The 23015-nt window shown below is 36.5% G+C and overlaps 1 protein-coding gene across 3 annotated transcripts; it reads right to left on the bottom strand.

Moving 5' to 3' along the window:
- Positions 1-6806: 6806 nt before the first annotated feature.
- LOC127420736 (terminal nucleotidyltransferase 5A-like) lies at positions 6807-22632 on the bottom strand. Of its 3 annotated transcripts, XM_051663249.1 has the most exons (3): positions 22577-22632; positions 22272-22486; positions 6808-8379 (listed from the first exon to the last, which is right to left on the bottom strand). In XM_051663249.1, the coding sequence occupies exons 2-3, from the start codon at positions 22425-22427 to the stop codon at positions 7354-7356; spliced, it is 1182 nt and encodes a 393-aa protein (XP_051519209.1). In that variant the 5' UTR covers positions 22428-22486; positions 22577-22632; the 3' UTR covers positions 6808-7353. The 3 variants fall into 3 exon arrangements, with proteins under 3 accessions (XP_051519210.1, XP_051519209.1, XP_051519208.1); XM_051663250.1 differs by lacking the exons at positions 22272-22486; positions 22577-22632 and adding an exon at positions 10606-11082 and having other exon boundaries at positions 6807-8379; XM_051663248.1 differs by having other exon boundaries at positions 22272-22631.
- Between the last annotated feature and the right edge of the window lie 383 nt (positions 22633-23015).

The following is a 23015-nucleotide window of genomic DNA, read 5'->3' as shown; positions in this document are numbered from 1 at the left end:
GAAAGCTGGAAGCTTGTTGAAGTTCATTTCCAGTGAAGCCCATCCTGATTTCGAGGTGCAGTTGCCAGTGAAGTATCCCTTGTTGTGCGGTTGGAGTTAGCAGCAGTTCATCTTCTGGATTAATAGAATGAAGTGATGCAGACAGTGATCATAGAAGTGCCCATCACTGTCCAGTTGGCACAGAAATATAAAGTAAGTAGTCACCACTCACCAACACATAGTGGTGGGAATGGGACATCGGGCTGGATCTGGCAGGCTCTGTGAACCTCGGGATATGTAGCGTAGATGCCATTCACTTACCGGTTTCCAGCAGACCTGACTTTTGCAACATAACTATGGGTTGAGAGATAAATTAGGTGTATGTCAGGATGAAGAGATGAGTCTTTAGTCTAGACTTAAACTGAGAGAGTCTATCTTAGTCCCAAACAATGCTAGGAAGGCTATTCAATAGTTTAGGAGGCAAATAGGAAAAGGATCTACCTCCTCTTATGGATTCTAGAAACTATCAACAGGCCGGAGGTTGAAAGGATTGAGAAGATAGGCCATTAAAAACTTTGTAATTAATAAGCAGAATTTTTTTAGGATAGCTAATTTAGTAATGATAAAATTGAACTGATATGATCATATTTCTTGGTTCTAGTCAGCACTCTAGCTGCTGCATTTTGAACCAACTGAAGCTTATTCACTGAACCTGCGGGACATCCTCCCAGTAAACATTAGAACAATCTAGTTGTGAAGTCATAAAAGCATGAATTAGCTTTTCAGCATCAGAAACAGAGAGCATGTGTCATAATTTAGCAATATTTCTGAGGTGGAAGAATGCTGTACTACAAACATTGGAAATGTGATTTTCAAAGTACAGATTTCTATCAAACATAACACCCAAGTCCTTAACTGTAGAAGATGAAGAAATAGTACATCTGTCGAGAGACAAATTTTATTCTAACATCATTTTTAGAGGTTTTTGGTCCAATAATTAGTGCCTCTGTTTTGTCAGAATTGAGCAGGAGGACATTTCTAGCCATCCGTTCTTTTAAATCATTGATACACTCTGTTAACTTTGAAAATTGGGAAATTTCATCAGGTCTCGAGAAAATATAAAGCTGAGTATTGACAGCATAACAGTGAATTCTCAAGCCTATCCAAGAGAATGTCGTGATCTATGGTGTCTAGGGTTGCCACTTTTGAAGTTTTAAAATCATGGACATTTAAATTGGGGGGGGACACCACACTAATATGCGTTATTAATAAAAATGGTATATTCTTTCTTATATGCTAAAATGAGAACTTTCCTGAACCATGACTTATAAATGTATATATATACTTTAATTTTTTCGATTATCTTCTTTATCTTATTTATGTATATATTTTGGATGGTTTATACATATCATTTTTATTTATTTTATTTGTTTATTTTTTTCCTTCACCTGTACTTGTCTTTATGATTGTATTCATACATTTTTTGATCTTACTGAACATTTATATAGAAAAAAACAGTTTTACCACCATTTGTGGACTTTTCAGACGGTCCCTTACCACACCCTCCACAGTATCAGCACGTTTTAGCACAATGTGTGGACTTTTCAGACGGTCCCTTAACCACCGTAGGCAAATTTTCCAACATATATCAATGTTAAATTGGCGATCTGGAACGATTTCACCGTGACGCCATCTGACCAGCTTAAATATGGGACAAATCACATCCGTATTGATTCAATACGGGACGCATCATTTTATCTTTAAATGTGGGACAATCCAGTATTTTATGGGACAGGTGGCAACCCTAATGATGTCGAAGACAACACTAAGATCTAAAAGCACTAGAAGGGAGATGCAGCCATGGTCAGGTGATAAGAGCAAGTCATTTGTAACTTAAATAATTACAGTCTTTGTACTTTGAATGGGGCCTAAATCCTGACTGAAATTATGCACTGATATAATTTCTCTATAAAAATGAACATAGGAAGACACTACCATTTCTAGTATTTTAGACCTAAAAGAGAGATTTGAGATTGATCCATAATAAGCCAATTCTCCAGGATCAAGCTGTGGTTTCTTGACAAGCTGTTTGATACTGTAACTGCCAGCTTGAAAGTTCTGGGTACATGTCCTAAATATAGCGAGGAGTTAATAACAGAATGTGAAAAGGTTCTGAGGTTACAGGAAACACCTCTTTCTGTAGCTTAGTGGGTAGAGGGTCTAGCATACATGTTGCTGGTTTTGATGCTTTAACAAATATGGGTAGCTCTCCTTGACCTATAACAGCGAAGGACTGAAATTGCACATTGGGAATACAAGGAAACACTGTCTTCTGAGGTATTGTTCCAGATGGTTGCATGGTTCCAACTTTTTTTCTGATGGTCTCAATTTTATTTGTAAAGGAATTCATATAGTCATTACTACTGTGCAATGGAATATCTGGTTCAGTCAAAGCTTTGTTCCTTGTCAATTTCCACTGTACTGAATAAACACCTACAATTGTTGTGGTAATTTTCTATAAGTTTGCTAATATATGCAGACCTGGCAGCTTTTAGAGCCTATCTGTAGCTAGAGACGCTACCCTTCCATGCACCACAAAACATCTCTGACTTTGTACTCTTCCACTTGCATTCCATTTTCTGAGTTGCTGTAGTCTTCTATCTGTAGTCTTGGAAAGCCTTTTTAATCAAATTACCCAGATAGCAGACGTACATCTCCGAGATGTCTGTTTCAGAGCATTTCATCTGGAAAGCATTGCATAATTAGCATCTGCTAAACAACTTAAAAAGAGCAGATTTACAAACATTCTAAATCATAAAAAATCTAAAATGCATCTTCTGAATGTCTTCTTGCCATCTGAGAGGAAACGTCTTATAGACATATTGCAGATGAGCAAACAACCTAAAAAAATATATCTTTCAGATGTAAACCTAAATCTGTCCGAGTTATGTACCTGTGCTATCAGAGTAGTGGAAGTAAGTGTTTGAAAAGAGCTATTACACCTCTTCACTTCCTTACTTTTTCTAAAGGTAATAGCCGTTCTGTTTACCAGCAAAACTTCACTGGTTACAATGGTTAACCATGGAAGTCTTGCTGTTTAAGCTAGTTAAGAAGGCTGGTGGTGACACCAGCATACCAGCATCTATAACACAATACACTAAACTCAGTCTTGACATTCTTTAAAGGGTTTCCTCTCTTCTGCCGTCATACTGTGAATGAAAATACAAATTACTCTTTTGTTTTGTTTATTCATATTTATTCTAATATCTTTAACATATAAATTCTGATGTCAAATGTCGCATGATTGTTTTATTTTATTTATTTTTATGACCTCTGACAGATATTAACCAGATGGCTTGCTGCAACTCTTTGTCAACTCTTATTTTCACTGCTTGTATAAAATAAATAAATAAATAAAAAACAGCAGTCAGCATGTAAACAATATTCTGAACTGCAGAACACATGGCCATTGCAGTCTTGCCACAGCAAACAGCTCCCTTGAGGAACATTCTGGAAATAATTTTGTTAAATATTTGGAATTAAATATTTGGAGTGAAAAAAATAAATAAAAATACAATCCAGTCATTTCAGAATCAGTTATCAGACTTCTGTAACAGCAGGTTACATGAATGTCTGTCTAAATCTGACATCAAACTGACGGAAAGTTATATGCATGCTTCCCATAAGCATCTTAAATTAATATAACAGGATGAAAGATGTCACGCTCGACTGGTGGAGGCGCCCCACTAGCCATACTGTTTCTCCAAGTGGTTTTTAATGTTCCTCTATTAATTGACTTTCCATATTAAATAACTCAGACTGTGTTATTAGAGTGAGTCAAGAAGTCATGGCATTTCTGCCCAGAAATCATTAATTTAAGAAATATGATATTTTCTGTCTTTCCCCTAATTTATGTTTCTATGACACTCACAATTTCTGTTAAGGATGAAACTGGGATGAACTTTCCGACTTCACCATTGTAAAGAAAAGAAATTGACATTACATTGTCAGAATACTAAAAATACTAAAAAAGCAATGAACAATGCAGTTTAACAAATGTATTACACAAATATTAGCATAATAGCCTTTACACTATATGACAATCTAATAGAATTGTCTCCTAGGTAACTTTTTAGCTAAATTTAACATGAATGTTGAGTAAATACTAAAAATGTATATATAGTTTAATAATGGATTATATTAAAAATAGCATCACATAAAAACTTTACATATGACAACTGCAATATTCTCTATACTGGCTGCATGTGACATCACTGGTGAGATATGTTCAGCACTGTTGCACAATGTTGCCTCTAGGCAACAAACACATTTAAGCAATTCATCATAGCAAAAATAATATTTGTAACTCTACATTTTTTAAAATGAAGTTTACTTAAATATAATTACATTGAATTTAATTTATATATATAAATGATCTGTGAAAAATTGAGGAAATTGTATTTTCTATAGGCAGTTCTCCAAAGCAAAAACCAAAAGATGCTTCTCCTGTGAAAAAAAAAGAGCTCAGTAATCTTAAACATGTCTCTTCTGGAGTTTCAGAGATCTCAGCAATTTGCCAAGTTTTATTGGAGTCTGCAATCAAAAGTCAGATATTTTAATATGTTCAAAAATGCATTATAAAATTCTCCCAGACCAAACTTTTAAATTTTTAGAGGAAAATATGAGTTGAGTTGATACTTACATGAAATATAATTCAGATCCCCAATAAGTGTCCTGGGCTTTTAAAGAGCAACCTCTGAGCAATGCAATTCCTTCAAACTGCTTTAATGACACAGAACATGAGATATTTCAAGATATTTTTTGTGTAATAGAATATCAAAGCCATGGATATCCATTCTGAACTAAACACATGGGTCAAACACTGAAATCACAGTTTGAGAACAACCCATGGCACAGCATCTTATTTATCACACATTTATGGGGGGTTGTTCTAATTTATTATTTTGATAAAATGTAACGAACCTTGATAAAATTGCAGTCTGAGCAGAAAAGCGCTCTCTATGCAAAAGTCAGTGGTGAGTTTAACAACTCTCAGTGAGCATGTGCAACAGCATCCGCGGTCATCAGTTAGCGCACAGATCTGGACCGAAGCGCATGTTTTAGTTTTTCTGGCTATAGTTCAGTCACACTGCTTTCCAAAACATGAACCAGCACAGTTTAGGTAAGTATAATTGATCGTGTCTTATTCAGTAAAATCTCTTAATGCAAATTGCTTACCTGCAGTGCAGATTGCGGTCAACTCCACAGACGTAAAAATATATTATAACAGCAGTGGTAACAGAAGTGTTGTCAGCTTGTATGGACAATCTTATTACACAAAAGAGAAATTGATGATGATGGCTAGTAAGAATCTACATCCCATAATCATGTCTTACATACCCCCCTTAGAAATGTTCATGGCGCCCCTGACATTAAGTATCAGGTCGGTTCTTGAATGATGGCCTGTAGCACGTACACAAAGTACAACAACATGTGGAGAGTAGGGATGGGCAATACCACTTATTTTCTTTTCAATCCGATACCAATAATTCCAAGTCCAATATTGTCAATACCGATACCAACAATGATGCTTCTATTAAATTTATTTTTTTGCGATTTCTTGGGATAAAATGGGCCATTTAAGTATTATTTTTGTCATAATTCATGTCATTATTACAAAACTTAAAATTAACCATGGTTTCACTACAGTAACTATAATTTAACCATGGTATTTAGTTAAACCATAGTTTCCATACAATTAACCATGGTTACTACTTCAATAATACTGTAGTAAAACCATGATTTCAGGCCAAAAAAAAAAAAAAAAAAAAACCCAAACATGGTTACTACAATATTACTTTAGTAAAACCATGGTTAACTTTTTTTTACTATTATTATTATTTATTAACAACAAATACACACAAACTCATAAGAAATGTCACCTTTAGATATGTTGTTATTTTAGTGTGAATTTACTCCAGAAGCTGTTTCTCTGATTTTCTATCACAACCTCTACAAGGCACTAATCCCTCTTGTTTGAATGAGCCTTGTGACGGTGCAAGCACTTGTCTGCTTGTGTCTTTCAGAATGCATGTTAAGATGAGCGGAAGAAGAAATAGTTCCCATCCTGCACAAGTATTTGCTAATATAGCCTAATCCTTTTTATTTCACTTTGAAGCTTCTGATTATTGTTCATGTTCATGGTAACCAAATAATAATATCCCTAGTTTAAAAAAAATGATAGAATCAATATTTTTGATACAACATCAGTATCGGAAGTATTGATACTTTAGGATTGATCCTCCCATCCCTAGTGGAGGGTGTTTCTGAACTGCCTATTCAGCACACACATTCACTTCTTTCCTGACAGCTGTTCGTCAGCTGTGTCCTAAGCTACAATGGGAGCAACATGGCCAACAGACACACATACTATCCTAAATCCTAAATGTCTAATAGACATACAAAGTAAACAGAAGAAGAAAAAAAAACAGCTGATTTTGAGGCTCCAGACAAAAAGATTCTATTTGGTGAATAATTTAAAAACATGTTTGGGTCAAATTTCTCATTACTCAAAAATTCTCATTACTGTAATGTGTCCAGATTATGGAATTACCATAAACGAAAGAGAGAGCTCATGTTTCAGCTTTTCCTTGCTCCACAAACCATAAAATTACCACTCTTATTCCCCCGTCTTTCCTTCAGACCTTTCCTATTTTCTTCCTCTGTGATATTATCTATTCACAGAATGGGGTGGGGGGGAATGCTCAGACACTGAAATTAAAAATACTGTACCAAACAGAATCCCAGAGAATGAGGATTTTAAGCATTTTTTATTTACATACATTTGGGTTTGTGGTTGTTTTCAGGCACTTGAAGTCACAGAAGGAACATAGCACTTAAACTGCTACATCTAATGTCTTTGGTCCTCAGTTTAAAAAAAAAAAAAAAAAAAAAAAAGGACAGTAGGAAACCACAGTAAGAACTGAACAGTCTCCCCGTTTTTTTTTTATTTATTTTTTTATAATAAATTCAAAAAAGCTGTATGTTATAATTTAAAAACATTTCAATTATAAAACATGAATGGGTTACACATGAACATAGAGTAGAGAAGTGCTTTAGACATTTTCCTGTGTCCGCTGTCCGTCCATAACTTTTCATCTGTTTTGGCCAAAATCCTTTCAAAAATCATAATCAAGTGTCTGAAAGGACTTAGGACAGATTGGTTAATTTTGCAGTACAGCAGTTATTTTAACCGGAGTAGATAGCGACGTTGGAATCACCCAGGAAAGTCAGAGAGTTCAAACCAAACAGTCCACCCAAACACCATCTGAAGGCTACAAATATTTTCCCCAGTATTTTTGGTCCCTTCCTGGCTCAGCTACAAGGCAGCCATGTCTGATAGGAGTTGTTACAGGTGGAAATGGGTGAATGAACATGTGCTACATAGTAGTTGCTGAAGTTGACGTCCCTGACGTACGGTGCTGGTTGGTAGTAACATATGACATTAGACAGTGCAGGAATTGCATTTTGTTCGGCCAACACACGTAGCGCTAGAGATGAGATGAGCGTGAGAGTCTGTCTCCGCTCATGGCCCATAAGACAAACGGTGCTTTCATCCACTACCTGATGTAAAGTCATGAGGCAATCATATCGCTTGTGCTCCATGCCATTAAAGTGGTTCTGCAGGTATGCCTCCAACTTCCGTCGCTGTTCGTTGATGTCCGGGAAGTCGATGAAGAATCGTGAGCACATGTAGCGCTGGAGGGCCTTCATCTGTGTCTCAGAGGCTGGACGGAATCCCCTCACCAACAGGTGGCAGTATTTCAAGAGCCCACCTCCACGGATTTCTTCTGGACTGTGCGTTGCGATGATTTTGGCACGTAGGTGCCCCAGTGCTTCAGCAAAGTCTCCGTACATGCTTTCTCCAAGTATAGTGGGGTGGAAACTCTCAGACATTGGTGTCTCGGAGCAGCGGTCAAAAAGTAACAGAGAATCTAAGCCAATTTGAAAGGAGTCCACGCTGAATTCAAACTGCCGTCGCAAGGAGTCCACAAATTTCAGCTCTACATTTTTGCCAGTGTTGTTGGAGAGAGATATGAGACTCCAGCGATCTGTGTCATTGCATACCTTCACAAGTTTCTGCACGTAGACTTCCTTCAACGTCAGGGCTGTAATGCGGTCACGGTTCACGCCAGCTGGCAGGAACTCAATGAGACTGTCCAGGACCACGTCCTTCACCAGACAGAAGGTCTTGTCATTGGTCAGACTCAAGCCGAAGATGAGGTCCAGGTCTTTGTAGCCCAGGCCAGTGTCCTGATGCAGAACATAGCTGGCAGCCGAGCCGTTCAGCTTCACATCGCGCACCACCACACCTCGCTCCTCCAGCCGAGCCCGTACCACCTATACATGTTAGAGAAGTTAGAGAAACACAAAGAGACATTAATAAGGTTGATTGTGATCTATGCAGATTTGAAAACTTTATATGCTTTTTCTAAGTTTCTTAGGCAGTGAAAGTTACAACAGGCTCTATGATTCTAGTACTTGAGGCACCATTTGGGGTCCCTCGCATGCCACACTGGCAGATCCCTCAAGAAATCCTCTAGACACCCTTTAAAAGGAGCCTCAATTATCTTATCCATGTATTCAAGGAACTTCAAGATGTATTTCTAGTGCCTCAAATCCTTTCTGAAGGGACCTTTGATAGTCCTAATGAGTTCTTTTGAGTTCTTGCAGGAGCTAAGAGTTCATTTCTCAGTGAACTGAAAGGATGTCTGGAGGATCTTCAAAGGATTACGCCTGTGTGGCAGCTGAGGAACCCCAGATGTTGCCTCGAATCTTTTCATTTTTACAATAAAAATGAAAGGATACTTGAGGTATCATTTGGGACTCCTCAGAAGCCATAATGGTAGAACCCTCTGGAAAACATCTAGACACCTTTTAAATTAGTTGCAAATATCCTATTTACTGTATGTTCTAAGGAACTTCAAAATAATTAGTATTTTAAGTGACTCAAAACCTTTCCGTATTATAGGGATCCTGAAAGAACTGTTGACAGTCTTTAGAGCTCTTGCAAGAACTAGAGAACTGAAAAGCCAAAAAGTTCTAGAAGGTTCCACCAGTGTGGTTTTGTAGAAACCCATAATGATAGCTTGAGAATCCTTTAATTATACTTTTCATATAGTTTCAGCCTCCGATAGCATGCCCACGGACCATTTCATGCATATTTTACACACACACACACACACACACACACACACACACACACACACACACACACACACACACACACACACACAAATGGACAAGCTTTACAAAATCCTCAAGCTCCAATTTGACTGGATGGCTGCTATATAATTTCTGGGAGTTATGGTACTCTGGTATTTATCAGTTAACCTGTAAACATGACTTTGTTTCCTAGGTATAATAGGCTCCTACTGGATTTGCAAATGTTTGTGAAATGCCATTGATTCTTTGAAAGATAATCAGAGCTGAGGCACTTATTAAAAAGTAAACAAGAGGAGCTTTTACACATACAGCCTTTTCTGGAAACTTAACGTTTTAAATTTTTTACGTTTAGAGGTTATGTGTGAACAGGACAGGTTGGGAAATACTGTTAAATCAGCCGTAGCAATTTCCTTAAATGAGAAGTTGTAACATTACCAGAAAAGTTTTGATGCTATGTGTGAACAAAGCCATATAGATTAACGGTCTGAGCACGTACAAGGTCAGGGCACTCTGACATAAGCTGTTTGCACTGGGCCAATAAAAGTTTAGACAAAGATGACGCTATTACTCCACACCGTTTAACACCTGTGATTCGGAAGTCAAAAAATGTTGTCCAACTGGACAGTCAATCTTTTCTTCTGAGCAGATGAAGAAATTTGTCAACAGCTTACAGGAACAGGAAGTGATTCCATTACTTATGATAAAATAATTAGCCTACTTCGGATACAAGTTATACACAGGACTAAAAGCCAGAAGATCAGCAAACTTTCTGAAATTACACAACCATCATAAACATATTCTGGTACACCTGTACATTACTCTTTATTTGCGGAGTTATGTATGTGACATACAGTAACTAATACTCACTTTGTTTGAACGAATGGAAATTCTGACCACAGTTTATACACATTTTCCACTAATTTGTTTGTTGTTTGTACAGTCATTCATGGAGATGACTACGCCACAATCTGAATGAGCTACCACTTTGTTGCTCTACCACTTTGTTTAGCAAACTATGGTTTCTTGCTTTACATGTCAGTCTTCCTGTCCATTTGGCGGTTCTTGGCCAGAATAAGCTGTAGAGTTGGCCAAACTTTAAGCCATTAATCTAAAGTCTTAAGATTGTATAAGAGAAAATGATGCAAAAAAATAAATAATTAATAATTAGAATATTTCTACTACTTGATGCTAATTGGACACAATTCAAAATAGTCAAATTCCTGGTTTGATTCCCAGACAGTTCAGACTAACAACTCTAAGTTTAGAATACCGTAGAATAATTTAGAATGGCTTACAATAAATGTCAACCCTTGTATACATAGGGATACAAGTCATGCCTCATTTTAATTTTATCTGTAATACATTTCCACAAGCACACAGTATTACCCTTGAATGTTCTACCTGTCTAGATCCAAGGAAGAGTAGGATCTCAGTAAGTCTTAAAAGAAACTGACCACTTTTCTTTTTCAGACTTATGCAGTGCAGTGCAATCCAAGTATGCTCTTTCACAGTCATCTCTGAAAAAACAGACATCTCTCAGAGATTGACACAGGTGAGAAGTGAGATGATGATCGGCTTTTCCTGAAGCATGCAGATTATCCCCTGGGAAATGCAAAGTGCTCTTTGTTTAAAGGCTTCAGGCAGCTTTTTGATTTTTTGTCCTATTACTCTATCTGTACTTCTTTTCACACACACACACACACACACACACACACACACACACACACACACACACACACACACATGTTGTCATCAAGTCATGGAAAACTTTCAAAATAACTGACAAAAAATAATGTTTCATAAATCAGCAATTAGATATGTTGAGATAAATTGACTGTTTTATTAACCTGAGGGTGAACCACTTATTTAATCAAGACTGTAGCGTATCCTTTGGCAATGAGAAAATGGAAAATAACCCCTCAGACTGACAATTGATGAAAGATGTGATCTTAAGTTTCTGAAAATATCCTTAGTTTAGTTTTGTGGAGGTTCTGTATTTGCGCAGTGTCTGGCCAGGACAGAAGACACCGTATCGGGAGGGCGAAAAACACTACACCCTGAATGGTCTTAAAGGTAAAGTGTGTAGTTTCTGCACCACTAGATTTTTACATTTTCTGAAGGAAATGTGAGTGGTTCCTGTTCGTTCAAACATCAAACAGAATTTTCAAACAGGCGGTTGCCATGGCAATTGTATATGATTACTAAGGTGTTTTGAGTGCTTTTTAGTGCATTTCTATATGGTTGCTAGCGTGTTCTGCGTGGTTGCAAGGGCATTGCTATGCAGTTGCTAAGGTGTTCTGCGCAGTTTATAGTGCATTTATATGCGGTTGTTAGGTTGTTTTTGGTGGTTTGTATGATCTTCAGGGTGATTGTTAATGTGTTCTTGGTTGTGGTGAGATGGTTGCTTATATTAGTGAAAGAAGTCCATCCATTTAGTGAAAGAAGACCAGAAATATACTTTACAAAAGTACGCAGAAGCGAGAACTTGGTCAATGCACAGTCTGGTTAACCATGCACTCTTGCATTGCCAGGAACAAACCACTTATTTTGAAAGTTAGAAGAATGATCTTGCTCGCGTGCGAGAGCTTGTATTGCATGCACTGGAGATTCCGTGTTCATGTAACGGTTCAAAACCCACGTGCGAGTTCTACTTTTCCTTGTATGGCTTTAATCTATTGCACGTGCAAGCATCAATAATGCACGTGGATTAATGGAACTGATTTGCCATCATAGCAAGAAGCATCTGCGTTCACGTACTTGAGTAGAGAATGTTTCAGCCTTAAAATATTCTGGTCTAAATCTCGCAAACAAATGTTTTGAAAGACTCACAGAGTCAGAGTGTTTACAGTCAACCTACAAGTGGCTTGCAAACGGTCTTTGCACATTAAACTGAGATAACAGCAAAAATGTAATCAGAAAAGTATCAAACTTTAGCTTTAGCAATTCTGTGCCATCTCAATTTCTTTGTCTTGCTCTGATTTATGGATGTGTACCATTTGCCTGTTATGCTCTACCCATCACACCACCAAAGTTTGGTAGCCTATTTGTCAGCACAGTTACATAATCCTGGCAATGTCTGAACCTCTCAGGGACTAAACGCCATTTCATCCCCAGATATCTGTCTGACCACTTCTGACAACCTGTCTAAAAATGACCAGGCAAAGAGAAAAATCAACCTTTAAAATCAAACTATAGAGCACTGGAGAAGCACCTAGGATGAAAATTGACAAAGAGCTCCAGAACAAATGTTCTGGGATACAGCAAAGGTTGGGACATAAAATGAAGCTTTTGGATCAGTTTCCACAGAAGAAATATGCATTTGAATGAGCATGAAATGGAGCTACCAGGAAAAAAAATTCCAGCATGAAGAATCAATTGGACACATTGGTAACTAAATCCTTCGGGACAGATGGTGGTGACCAAAACTGGATGAATGTTGACAAAAACACAGGTAAGGCAAGGTAAGCACCACTATAACTACTGATTTGAGAAAACCTTTAATCCTTAGTATTACATTTAAGTGTAGAACTTGGACCTCAAATACACTTCAACTTCAAGAGATGTGGTCTATTGTAAAAGATATCTTCTTGGTTTAAAAAAAAGACACTAAAGCCCAAGGCTGCTTCCTTTGACCTGGCATTAAAGACTTGTAAAAAAGCCACAAAACACTGCTCTGATGGGTGCTGACAACGCCTTGGTGGCACGCACCCTCACGTCCTGTTTTGTTTTCCATCTTTAGTTGGCAAAGCTGGATTTTGGTCTTGTAGGACGGTCATAAGAGCAAATTCTCACACAGCGTTTTACGGGTTCAGGCAGGTGAACAGGCCAGCAGAGCTCAGATTCATTGCTCCCTAGACACTGACTGCCACTCTGGGCAGATGGTCTTACTGTGACCTGCTAAGTGCAAAGAGATAAATGAAGCACATACAAGTCTGTGAGCTTAATTTTTGTAAGGAATGGATAAAGGTACTGTGAAGGAACTAGGGATGCATCAATGTATCAGCTGCCGATATTTATCGGCTAATTATTGACCAAATTAAAACTATCAGCATATCGATAAAAAACAATGGTTTATTTATAAATAATTAGCAACACACTTTACAAAAACTCTGTGAATTTAAATGCACAATCCAGAAATAATAATAGCCACAATATGTAGAAGGGTTGGAACTCCTAAGAACAATATTTCATTTTTATTCTTCCAACTTACATTAATGTGGAAAAACTGCCATAAACAGACATGACAGTTGTGAAAGCGGCACTTAGCTATAGGCTACATGATAAGGGAATCCATCCAAAATGCTTTGAAACCAGCAGACTTTGACTTCTGGGAAATCTGTATGATATCCATTAATGCTGCATGATTGAATGAATTAAGACTGAAACTGAAATATGGACTTGTGCGATTAATAAACCTTAAAAGACTTTGTTTCAAAATAAAGTCTGCATTCAGTGCTTCAGTCAGCGTTCAGTTAATGCTGTGTGAGCAAGCGGCGCCCTCTTGCGGTCTTTACGGCATTATACATTATACCACTATAATACAGAATTTGAAAGAGGGTATTGTTTCTTTGGTTAAATCTTTTTATTTTTCCACTATGTGGTAAAAGTTTCCATATAATTATCCAACATATGCATAGTATGAATATGTAATGTTTTACCATATACAGTACAGAACACGTGTAAAATATAGTTCTGATGTTTTGAACTGCAAACCAGAAGTGCAATGTTTTAGAAGTACATTTTTTTTTTCATATCAGTCATCATATTAAGCATTGTATCTTTTTAAGTAAGCAAAACTTCAGCTGTATAGGCAATGCGCAGCTTATTCAAAGAACAAACCAACCCTTCAGCAGACAGCACAACACGAGGACGCGTTCTTGATTTCAAAACACAGCTTGATGGATCGCAAATCCCAACTAAGGGATCTCAAGATGTGTTCTTTTAAACTATGTTTAACTTGACACAGCGACCTAAAAATGGTATGTTTATGACATGATGCAAGGTGTACACTGACAGGATCTTAGACAAGCCCTCATAATAAATCTCTAACTGATTGACAAAATTCACTTGCAAAATGGATTGCTGTGAACTGTATGCCAATGATTGGCTTATGTTCAATAATATGCAAATAAACAATATATTGGATTCTAATCCGCTTTTTGTATTGTCTTATCAATGCTCAACTCCTCTGCCACAATAATGTAATGGATTTTAATTATCTGAATTATATATATATATATATATATATATATATATATATATATATATATATATATATTATATATTTTTTTTCAAAGATAACTATTTATAATACTATTTATATATTATTTATAAATATATATTGAATTATTGTTATTTGAGGGGCTTTCTCAGCAAATATTTTTATATGCAATTAATTGTGATTTAATCTGATTAATTAATCAGGACACAATGTAATTAATTCATTTAAAAAAAGATATTTTACATTTAAAACAGCCCTAGTTTTTTGTTAAAATCAGTAACGGCCAACAATGTTCATATCTATGCATCCCTAGAAGGAACCTAAAACTACTGGAAGGGAAGGTAAAACATTTCTGTGAAAGAACGCAAACTATTGTGAAGAACACAAAACCGGAAGTTCTAAATGACACACATTTTTAAAATGTAACTAACATGTATACAGTAGTTTCTATAAATAAAATATGCCTATTTATAATAATAGCCTAATAAAAATAATACTAATTATTATTACTATGAGTATTATTATTATTATTGTGCTATTATTATTTCATTATTTTATTTATTTTTTTCTTACAAGATGAAGCTGTATATGTAGGCTCATGAACTGTAGAATATGTTGATAACTGAGGCACAAGGTGTCAAGCAATTGTGAAATGTCAAGCACACATTTTGCAGTGAACATTAAACACATAATGTGGAGGACATTATTATTTTGTTAATTGACATGTACAGAATTAGCTAAATAGTGGGAAAAGAATAATAATAGTCCAATAATAATAATAATAATAATAATGTTACGTTAACTTTTTCAAATGTAACATTTTAAAGGGAGGGGGAAAAGATTGCGTATGTCTCAATTTCTTTTTTTTTCCACATAAGCAGGAATATTCTGAATAGATGTACTTTATGGAGCATTTAAACTTTTTTGGAATAAAGTCTTAACCAGATAATTACCTTAATTGGTGATGTGAAAATAAATGTGGTCAACTTTTAAAGGTGAACAGACGAGCTCTGCTGTGAAATCATCACTTCAGGTCAGGAATTTAACATCGCGCTCAGGTTGGTTTATAAATGAATACATGGAAATCATTACATGTGAATCGTGTGATACATTAATACAGACATTTTAAGGAGTGTAAAATGCAGTCTATATGATGTAGTGTCTTAGTTAATGTTACACTTGACAAGCTCCAGATGCACACAATTAATGGAGACTGCAAACTGAGTCGAGACCGCGCCTATCCGATCTGAAATCACACTGTGTGCATTTTCATTCTTAAGTTTTACACTTTAGTAGGCTACTATTATTGACTTCACAGACTCTGAATTTCTATGCAATTTTGGATATGTTTATATAAAATGTTGTTTAATCCTCATGCTTCTTGAATAATCAGTCAAACAAATATTGTTTCTATTATTCGGATGAATCCGTTATTCGTTTTTATGTCATTATTTGTGCCTTTCCGAATAAGGTATTCGGCTTCAAGCACATTCCTAGTAAATAGAACTCTGGACATTTTTCAGCATTTCTTTTGTGTTCCATGTAAGAAAGAAAGTCATACGGGTTCTGAACAACATGAGTGAATTTTCATTTGGGGTGGTGAACAGAATTCCAGAAATATCCCAAAACATGTTTAACTTGTGCTCAGGAGGTGAATATAGCGCATACTTAAAGAAAATATATATATATAAAAAATAAAAACAATTACATTTAATTAGCTATCAAATGTTTGCTCAAATTACAGATTTGAAAAGGCTCTGTTCATTAGCTCCCTCTGCAGGTATGGGTGTCCATGACTTTATGAAATCCGATGTATAGTGTTTTGTCTGCCTCATACCATTTCCAGCCACTGGATTGATCAGGTTTATGTTACATGCAGTAGGGATGAATTCCTTTAACATCCACTCACATACTCAGAAAAGCACCTGTTCTAAGACAAGAACAATTAGAGTGTCTTACTGGGTCTTGGAGAGAAGTGGAGTCAGTGTATCCTTCTCAGATTAAAAAACAAACAAACAAAAACAAAAAACATAATCCTGTGGAGTTCCCTTATACTCACCAGCCTTGTAAGCTCTGACCCACAAGTCTACTGTTTCCAACAGCACCAATACACTTTTAAATTTCTGTGCCACAAACAAGCCAACTTTACATGCCAAACAGGCCAATGCAAGTCATCCAACAGTGCATTAATGATACCAGTGAGAAAAATAAAATAATAGTGACTTGTATCTTAGATGTCTTTCCATATTTGGTTATAAGAAAGGTGTATGCTATAACACAAAGGAAGACTTAATCACCAGATTGGAATAATTTTACCAAGGTTGGGGCTTTACATCTTTTAAAAACATTTAAGTTTAGTTTGAGGCATTTAATAGCAAGAAAACTAGATATTCATGAGCAAAACTGTATATTCCGCTTGGTTTTCTGTCTGAAGCTATGTTTCCATCCAGATGTTGTCTCATGTCTGGGAGCGACAGTGCGTCACACAGTTCTGGGAGCACTATGTGTGTGCATTCATCCATCCTTATGTCTTCACCATGCGGATCTATAAGATATTTTTCAAAAGTGTCAATAAACCTGCTCTTCTGCACAGTTCAAGTTTGTAATCCACTTATTTATTCTACAAACTCTATGCAGGCTTTGGATTGTCTAGACACTTTTTTGATGCACATCTTGTATTCCTAATAAATTCAACAGAAGTTTATTCAGTAAATGTTTTTCCATCACAGATTATGTGCATTTCTTCTTATCAAATAAAACAATTATCCACCTCAAGCAAGTGTATACGTTTTTTATGCACATTCTGGAGATTTAATTCGCATCTTGGTGTTTCCATCGAGCAGTTTTTATGTGATATCCCAAAATGTGCATAAAAATATGTGGATGGAAAACCAGCTTGTGACATCTGTGCTTATTACTTTTGAATAGATGGAAATTCTGATAACAAGGTCTATACGAGTGTGATCTCATGAAAATTAAAAATACATTTAGATGAAATAAGATAGCATTGTGTGAGAAACAGGGCGAAAAGTATGTGTATGAACTAATAATCTGCCGTTTTTCTCATGATTTGTATGAAAGTGAATAAAGTTGCTGTAATAGCACAAAGTGTTCATTTCACCTGGGAACTGCCAGGATACCTATAACAAGCCACGTAAAAATGATTTTCTCAAAAAACTTAAGTACAGTAATGTGATTCTATTAGACCAGGTTGGTCAATAAACATTTACACAAATTTATTCAATGTTTTCTGTGCCAGTCAATTATTGTGGTACACACTAAACTAATCAGAGGCAAAATATTATTTGATGTTTTCCTTTGTGAATTTTAACTATTTTTTATTTTTTTTTTTTTTTTAAATATACACTTACTTCAAATCAGATGATTGCAACAAGCTCTAAAAATGTTGGGACAGTCGAGTGTTTACCACTGTGTAACATCACCATTTATTCTAATAACACATTAAATGTTTGGGCATTGAAGACACAAGTTTGTTAAGTTTAGCAAGCAGAATTTTCCCCCATTCATCCATTATGTAGGTCTTCAGCTGTACAATTGTGCGGGGCCTTCGTTGCCTTATTATGCACTTCATAATGCGCCACATATTCTCAATTGGGACAGACAGGGTTGGGCTGGGAAGAGAAATCGGCCCGGGATTTTACATGGAAACTGGCCTAAATGTTGTTGCGCTGTCCTTTCCTGCATATCGCGGCACCGTTTTGTGGCCCGTTCTGCATAACGCGGCGGCTCATTTCAGCTTATCGTGGCCCATTCAGCCCGTTTCGCGGCTGGCCTTGTTCTCCCAATGGCCAGTCCACCCCTGATCGGCCCCAAAGTGCGTCGGCCCACCGGGAAAATGCCCTGTATGCCAGATTACCAATCCAGCCCTGGGGACAGATCAGGAATGCAGACAGGTCAATCTAGCTTACACAGCTAACTCTCTGCTTACACAGCCATGCACTTGTAATCCGGGCAGTATGTGGTTTGGTGTTGTCCTGCTGGAAAACCTCTTCTGAACGTGTTACTCCAATCCCTCAGATGTTACGAAATGGGCTCAGTAAACCTTTATCAGTCAACACCGTTCGCTGCTGCATCCAAAGATGCAAGTTTAGGCTTTACTATGAAAAGAAGCCATACATCAACACTGTCCAGAAGCACTGCCAACTTCTCTGGGCTCATTCTCATCCGAGACAGAAAGTAGAACAGTGGAAGTGTTTTGTGGTCCGATGAGTCCACATTTCAAATAGTTAAAAAAATAAAAAACACAACGCTGTCGTGTTCTCCGCACCAATGAGGAAAAGGACCATCCAAGCTGTTATCAGCGTCTGAAAGCCAGTGCCTGTCATGGTATGAGGGTGTGTCAGTGCCCATGACACGGGTAACCTGCACATCTTTAGGGCACCATTAATGCAGAAAGATTTGTACACATATGCTGCCATCCAGGTGGCATCTTTTCTAGGGACGTTCCTGCATTTTCCTGCAGGACAACGTCAAACCACATACTGCCCGGATTACAAGTTCATGACTGTGTAAGCAGAGAGTCCAGGTGCTAGATTGACCTGCCTGCATAGAATGTGTGGCGCATTATGAAGCGCACAATACGGCAACGAAGACCCCATAGAATTGTGCAGCTGAACTCCTGCATAATGGATGAATGAGGGAAAATTCTGCTTGCTAAACTTAAACATGTGTCTTCAGTGCCTAAACACTTAATAAGTGTTAGAAGAAATGGTGATGTTTCACAGTGGTAAACACTCAACTGTACAAACTTTTTTGGAGTGTGTTGCAATTATCTGATTTGAAATCAGTGTGTGTATATTATATATATATATATAACAATACACAAAGTAAAACATCAAAAAATATGTTTTTAGTGCTTTCAATATAGCATAGTGTGAATATAATTTACAAATAATACCATTTTGTTTTTATAAGCATTTTCCATACTGTCCCAACTTTTTCAGAATTGGGGCTGTACATTAATTTGAAAAGCACCTGCTGAGTGACATGAATCTAAAACATCCTGAGCCATAAAGACAGTTTATATGTATGCCTTACATTTAATTTCTTAATCATGTCATCCTAAGAAATTCATCTCACGTACATTCATTTATTTACCCCAGTTTACTAGTCTTAAGTGCAATTCAAGAGGTCTAAAAATAAAATGCTGAAAATAAGAGTGCAATTTTCACAAAGATGGGCAGAGAATAAAAACATTGATTGAAGTTGAGATACTGTTAGGCTTAAACCCCAAATGACTTCTCTGTGGCTTTCACGTTTGCCATATCTCCCCACAAGCAGATGGTAGTGTAATGAGCACTGTCATTTGAAAGGTCAGTGATATCATCAGATACAAGCCTATACGGCTGGGTAAAAATACCATATATCGTGTTACACAGTAAATGCAGTGAATTGGCTTGGTTGCAGTTTTGAGGCTGTAAATAAAACAAGCTAAATGAAGGGCGATGTTCCATTCCTAATATAAATAAGCAGACACTGATACTTTAATTCATTATCCACATTAAAATGCTTCAGTTAGAAATGTAAGATCCATGCATGATGTTTGTTGCTTGTTGTTTATTATTCTGCCTGGACCGAGGAGTAAGTGTACATTTTGCATATAGAATAAAAAAGATGGAAACAGGACAATGTGGGTATTTCAACAAGCTACTGGGGCATTTCTTAGTGTTATTATGGTTCTTAGTATGTTTCAGGTATCAGTTAGCAAAGAGCGGGTTCAATATAAGTGAGTTTCGCTGGATGGTAAATAGATTAAAGTTAGTGAAATGATTGCACAAGCACCTGCTGATAACTTTTGGAACTCAACATGGAAGAAAAGCTTCCACATATAAAGGCTTTCCAGTAAGGCTGCAAAAGTCATGACTGACTTAAAAGCTCAAATGTATCTATGTTGAATGTCAGGAAAAACCATCTGCTTGGCACCTCACTGTAACACTGACAAATAACACTGAAATACCAGGCATAAAAGTTGAGATGCTTAATAAAAACCACTGGAAAAAAGCACCACTGAACGTTTCATACAATATTTTTTTGAACATAACAGTGTTAAATAAATAAAAATATGCTTTACTAATTTCCTAATCAAGGATTTCAATCTCATTCCAGCAATCGAAGCATTAAATAAACACAATGTTATTGAACCATGAGCTAAATACTTTCATTCCCCACTGTTGACGATGTCAGATTAATAGCTAATAATGCAAGTTATTTTTAAATAAAGTATTGTTTCGGTTTGTGCCTAAGAACAACCGTTGTAAAATCCAGTAAAATACTGCCTTGAGTGTCTTACTGGGCAGAATGTATTAAACAATCTGGTTCGTTTACAACAGTTATAACTTTTAGCAAAAATAAAGAAAAGAAAAAAGTTTTAAAGTTTTCAAATCCTACAACATTCTTAACCCTTGTGCATCAATTTAAAAAAATTTACTCAGAGGTCCTTAGAGGACAAAAATGTCTGTCAAAAAACTGCCATAATTATATTATATATTAATATTATTTTCCACTTTCAATTAGTTGAGAATATTATTTTCCACTTTCAATTAGTTTTTTTTTTTTAACCAACATCAGTCCTGATCATAACTACCAATTATTCATTCATCTTCAGGATTTTAACCCTTTAAATGCAATTTTGTTTATATAATGCCACTGTTGTTTTTTTTTATGAGAAAAAAAAAAAAAAAAAACACACACACACACACACACAATTTCCATATACTAAATGCTAAGGGGAAATTTTTTTTGGGGGGGGGGGGATATCACAGTCTGGGATATGTCAATGATTAGCAACAATACTGATTTTGATGCATTATTATTTTTTGTGCAATGTCAGATAAAAAAAAATTAAAAAAAAAGTACCTTAGAGGACAAAAATGTCCGTGTCAAAAACAGCCATAAAGATATTTTATATTAATATTATTTTCCACTTACATTGACTTAGATTTTTTAACCAACATCAGTCCTGATTATAACTACCAAATATTCATCAATTTTCAGGATTTTAACCCTTTAAATGCCAATTTGTTTACATAATGCCACTGTTGTTTTTTTACACATACACAAATTTCTCAATACACACATACAAAACACACACTGGCATCCATACCAAGACACCCTCACATAATTGTAGCTGCATCATTTATTCAATTGGCCTGCAGTGCTCTATAATACAGCAAACAGAAAATAGGAAAAAAGCATGTATTTGCTCCATAGGCTGAACATTATAAAAATGGCACCATCTGATGGAAAATATAAAAACATTTCAATTTTGAAGCAGGGCTCCGTAATGGAAGCATAATATCATAGAATTCATGATTTAATGCTTTAATGGCTCTGGGATCAAATATTGCAGTTTTAATGGGTTTCAATGGGGACATTTTTGTCCTGAAGGTCCTGAGTGTGAATATTTTGTGTACACAGTGTATTATAGATGTATTACAGGAACTGAGGTTTAAATATCAAAATTCCCCAACAAATACACACCTCTGACAAAATTTATGACCATGGCATTAACATGTTGATAGGAAAAAACAAAAATGAAAAAGACAAAAACGTTCTGAAGGTTGCACAAGAGTTAAATATTTGAGAGAGGCATTGGTAGGCTAATCATAACAGTCCTATTGAAAGCTATGTGTCTAAAAATGTCTAGTCTTTTATTGTTAAATTCAATTAATATAAGAAAATTCAATTTAGAAACCTCAAGGACTGGTTCCAAAGTTAGAAACTCCCAAAGGAATACAGCACATTTCTAACTCCATTCCCTTTTTGAAAACTAGACAAACAAGAGGTTTCATTATAGTGTATTGTAAATGTGAGGGAGCTCTTGTACCTGTACAATGTGCCGGGGTTGAACGGAGAGCGTGGGGAAGTTTCCTCGGCCGTGGATCGGGACACATTCTCCCAGGATGGAGTCCAGACGCTGCACCTGCTCCCACGACAAAACACAACAGCGCCGGTTCTGCTCCGACACGTCCGCGGAGGACATGGCGTGACTGGCCCGAGAAAAACACTAGTCTACCCGCTGGATGGAAGCTGAATGCCAGACTGTATTATGTGCAGTGAACACCGTTCAGGTATAAAACTGTCAACTTTAAAGGTTATTTTACCAAGAAAAAGAAGAATCCAAATATTTACCGAGGAAAAGAATAACTCAAGCGTCTCTGTTTCGCACCACTCACGCTGGTCTACCCTTCATTCTCCGTAACTGGAGTAAACTTACAAATACATTTAAACATGAAATATTTGCATACTCCACCCACACCACTTACGTCACAATCCCCGCTGCGATCATTGGCTGGAGGAGAAGTGTGCAGTTGTGTGGGAGCAGGAGTTTAGTTTATGGTAAACACAAACAAATGATGCTCATAGTTATTTTTATAATATAATGTATCGCTTAGGTTTAATTAAAAACGCGTTTTAAAGACAGATTTAAAAAATAAAAATGTCTCTATTATGCCACCATCATTAATATTATATATTGTCCTCCCTTTTCTTGCTTATCATATTGAGATATACTGTATCACAGAGAGGGACAGGCTGAGGACAGAAGGCATTTCAGATGAGCAGGTAAGAA

This window comes from Myxocyprinus asiaticus, chromosome 30 (assembly GCF_019703515.2).
Source record: "Myxocyprinus asiaticus isolate MX2 ecotype Aquarium Trade chromosome 30, UBuf_Myxa_2, whole genome shotgun sequence".
Lineage (NCBI taxonomy): Eukaryota > Metazoa > Chordata > Actinopteri > Cypriniformes > Catostomidae > Myxocyprinus > Myxocyprinus asiaticus.
The sequence above is the reverse complement of the archived record's forward strand: the minus strand, read 5'-3'. Positions and strand labels throughout refer to the sequence as shown.

Excerpts from the sequence above, each read along its gene's own strand:
- LOC127420736 (XM_051663249.1), bottom strand. The coding sequence starts at position 22,427 with ATGTCCTCCGCGGACGTGTCGGAGCAGAACCGGCGCTGTTGTGTTTTG. Across the intron at positions 8,380-22,271 it reads AACCCCGGCACATTGTACAG|GTGGTACGGGCTCGGCTGGA; the intron begins GTACAAGAGCTC and ends TAACATGTATAG.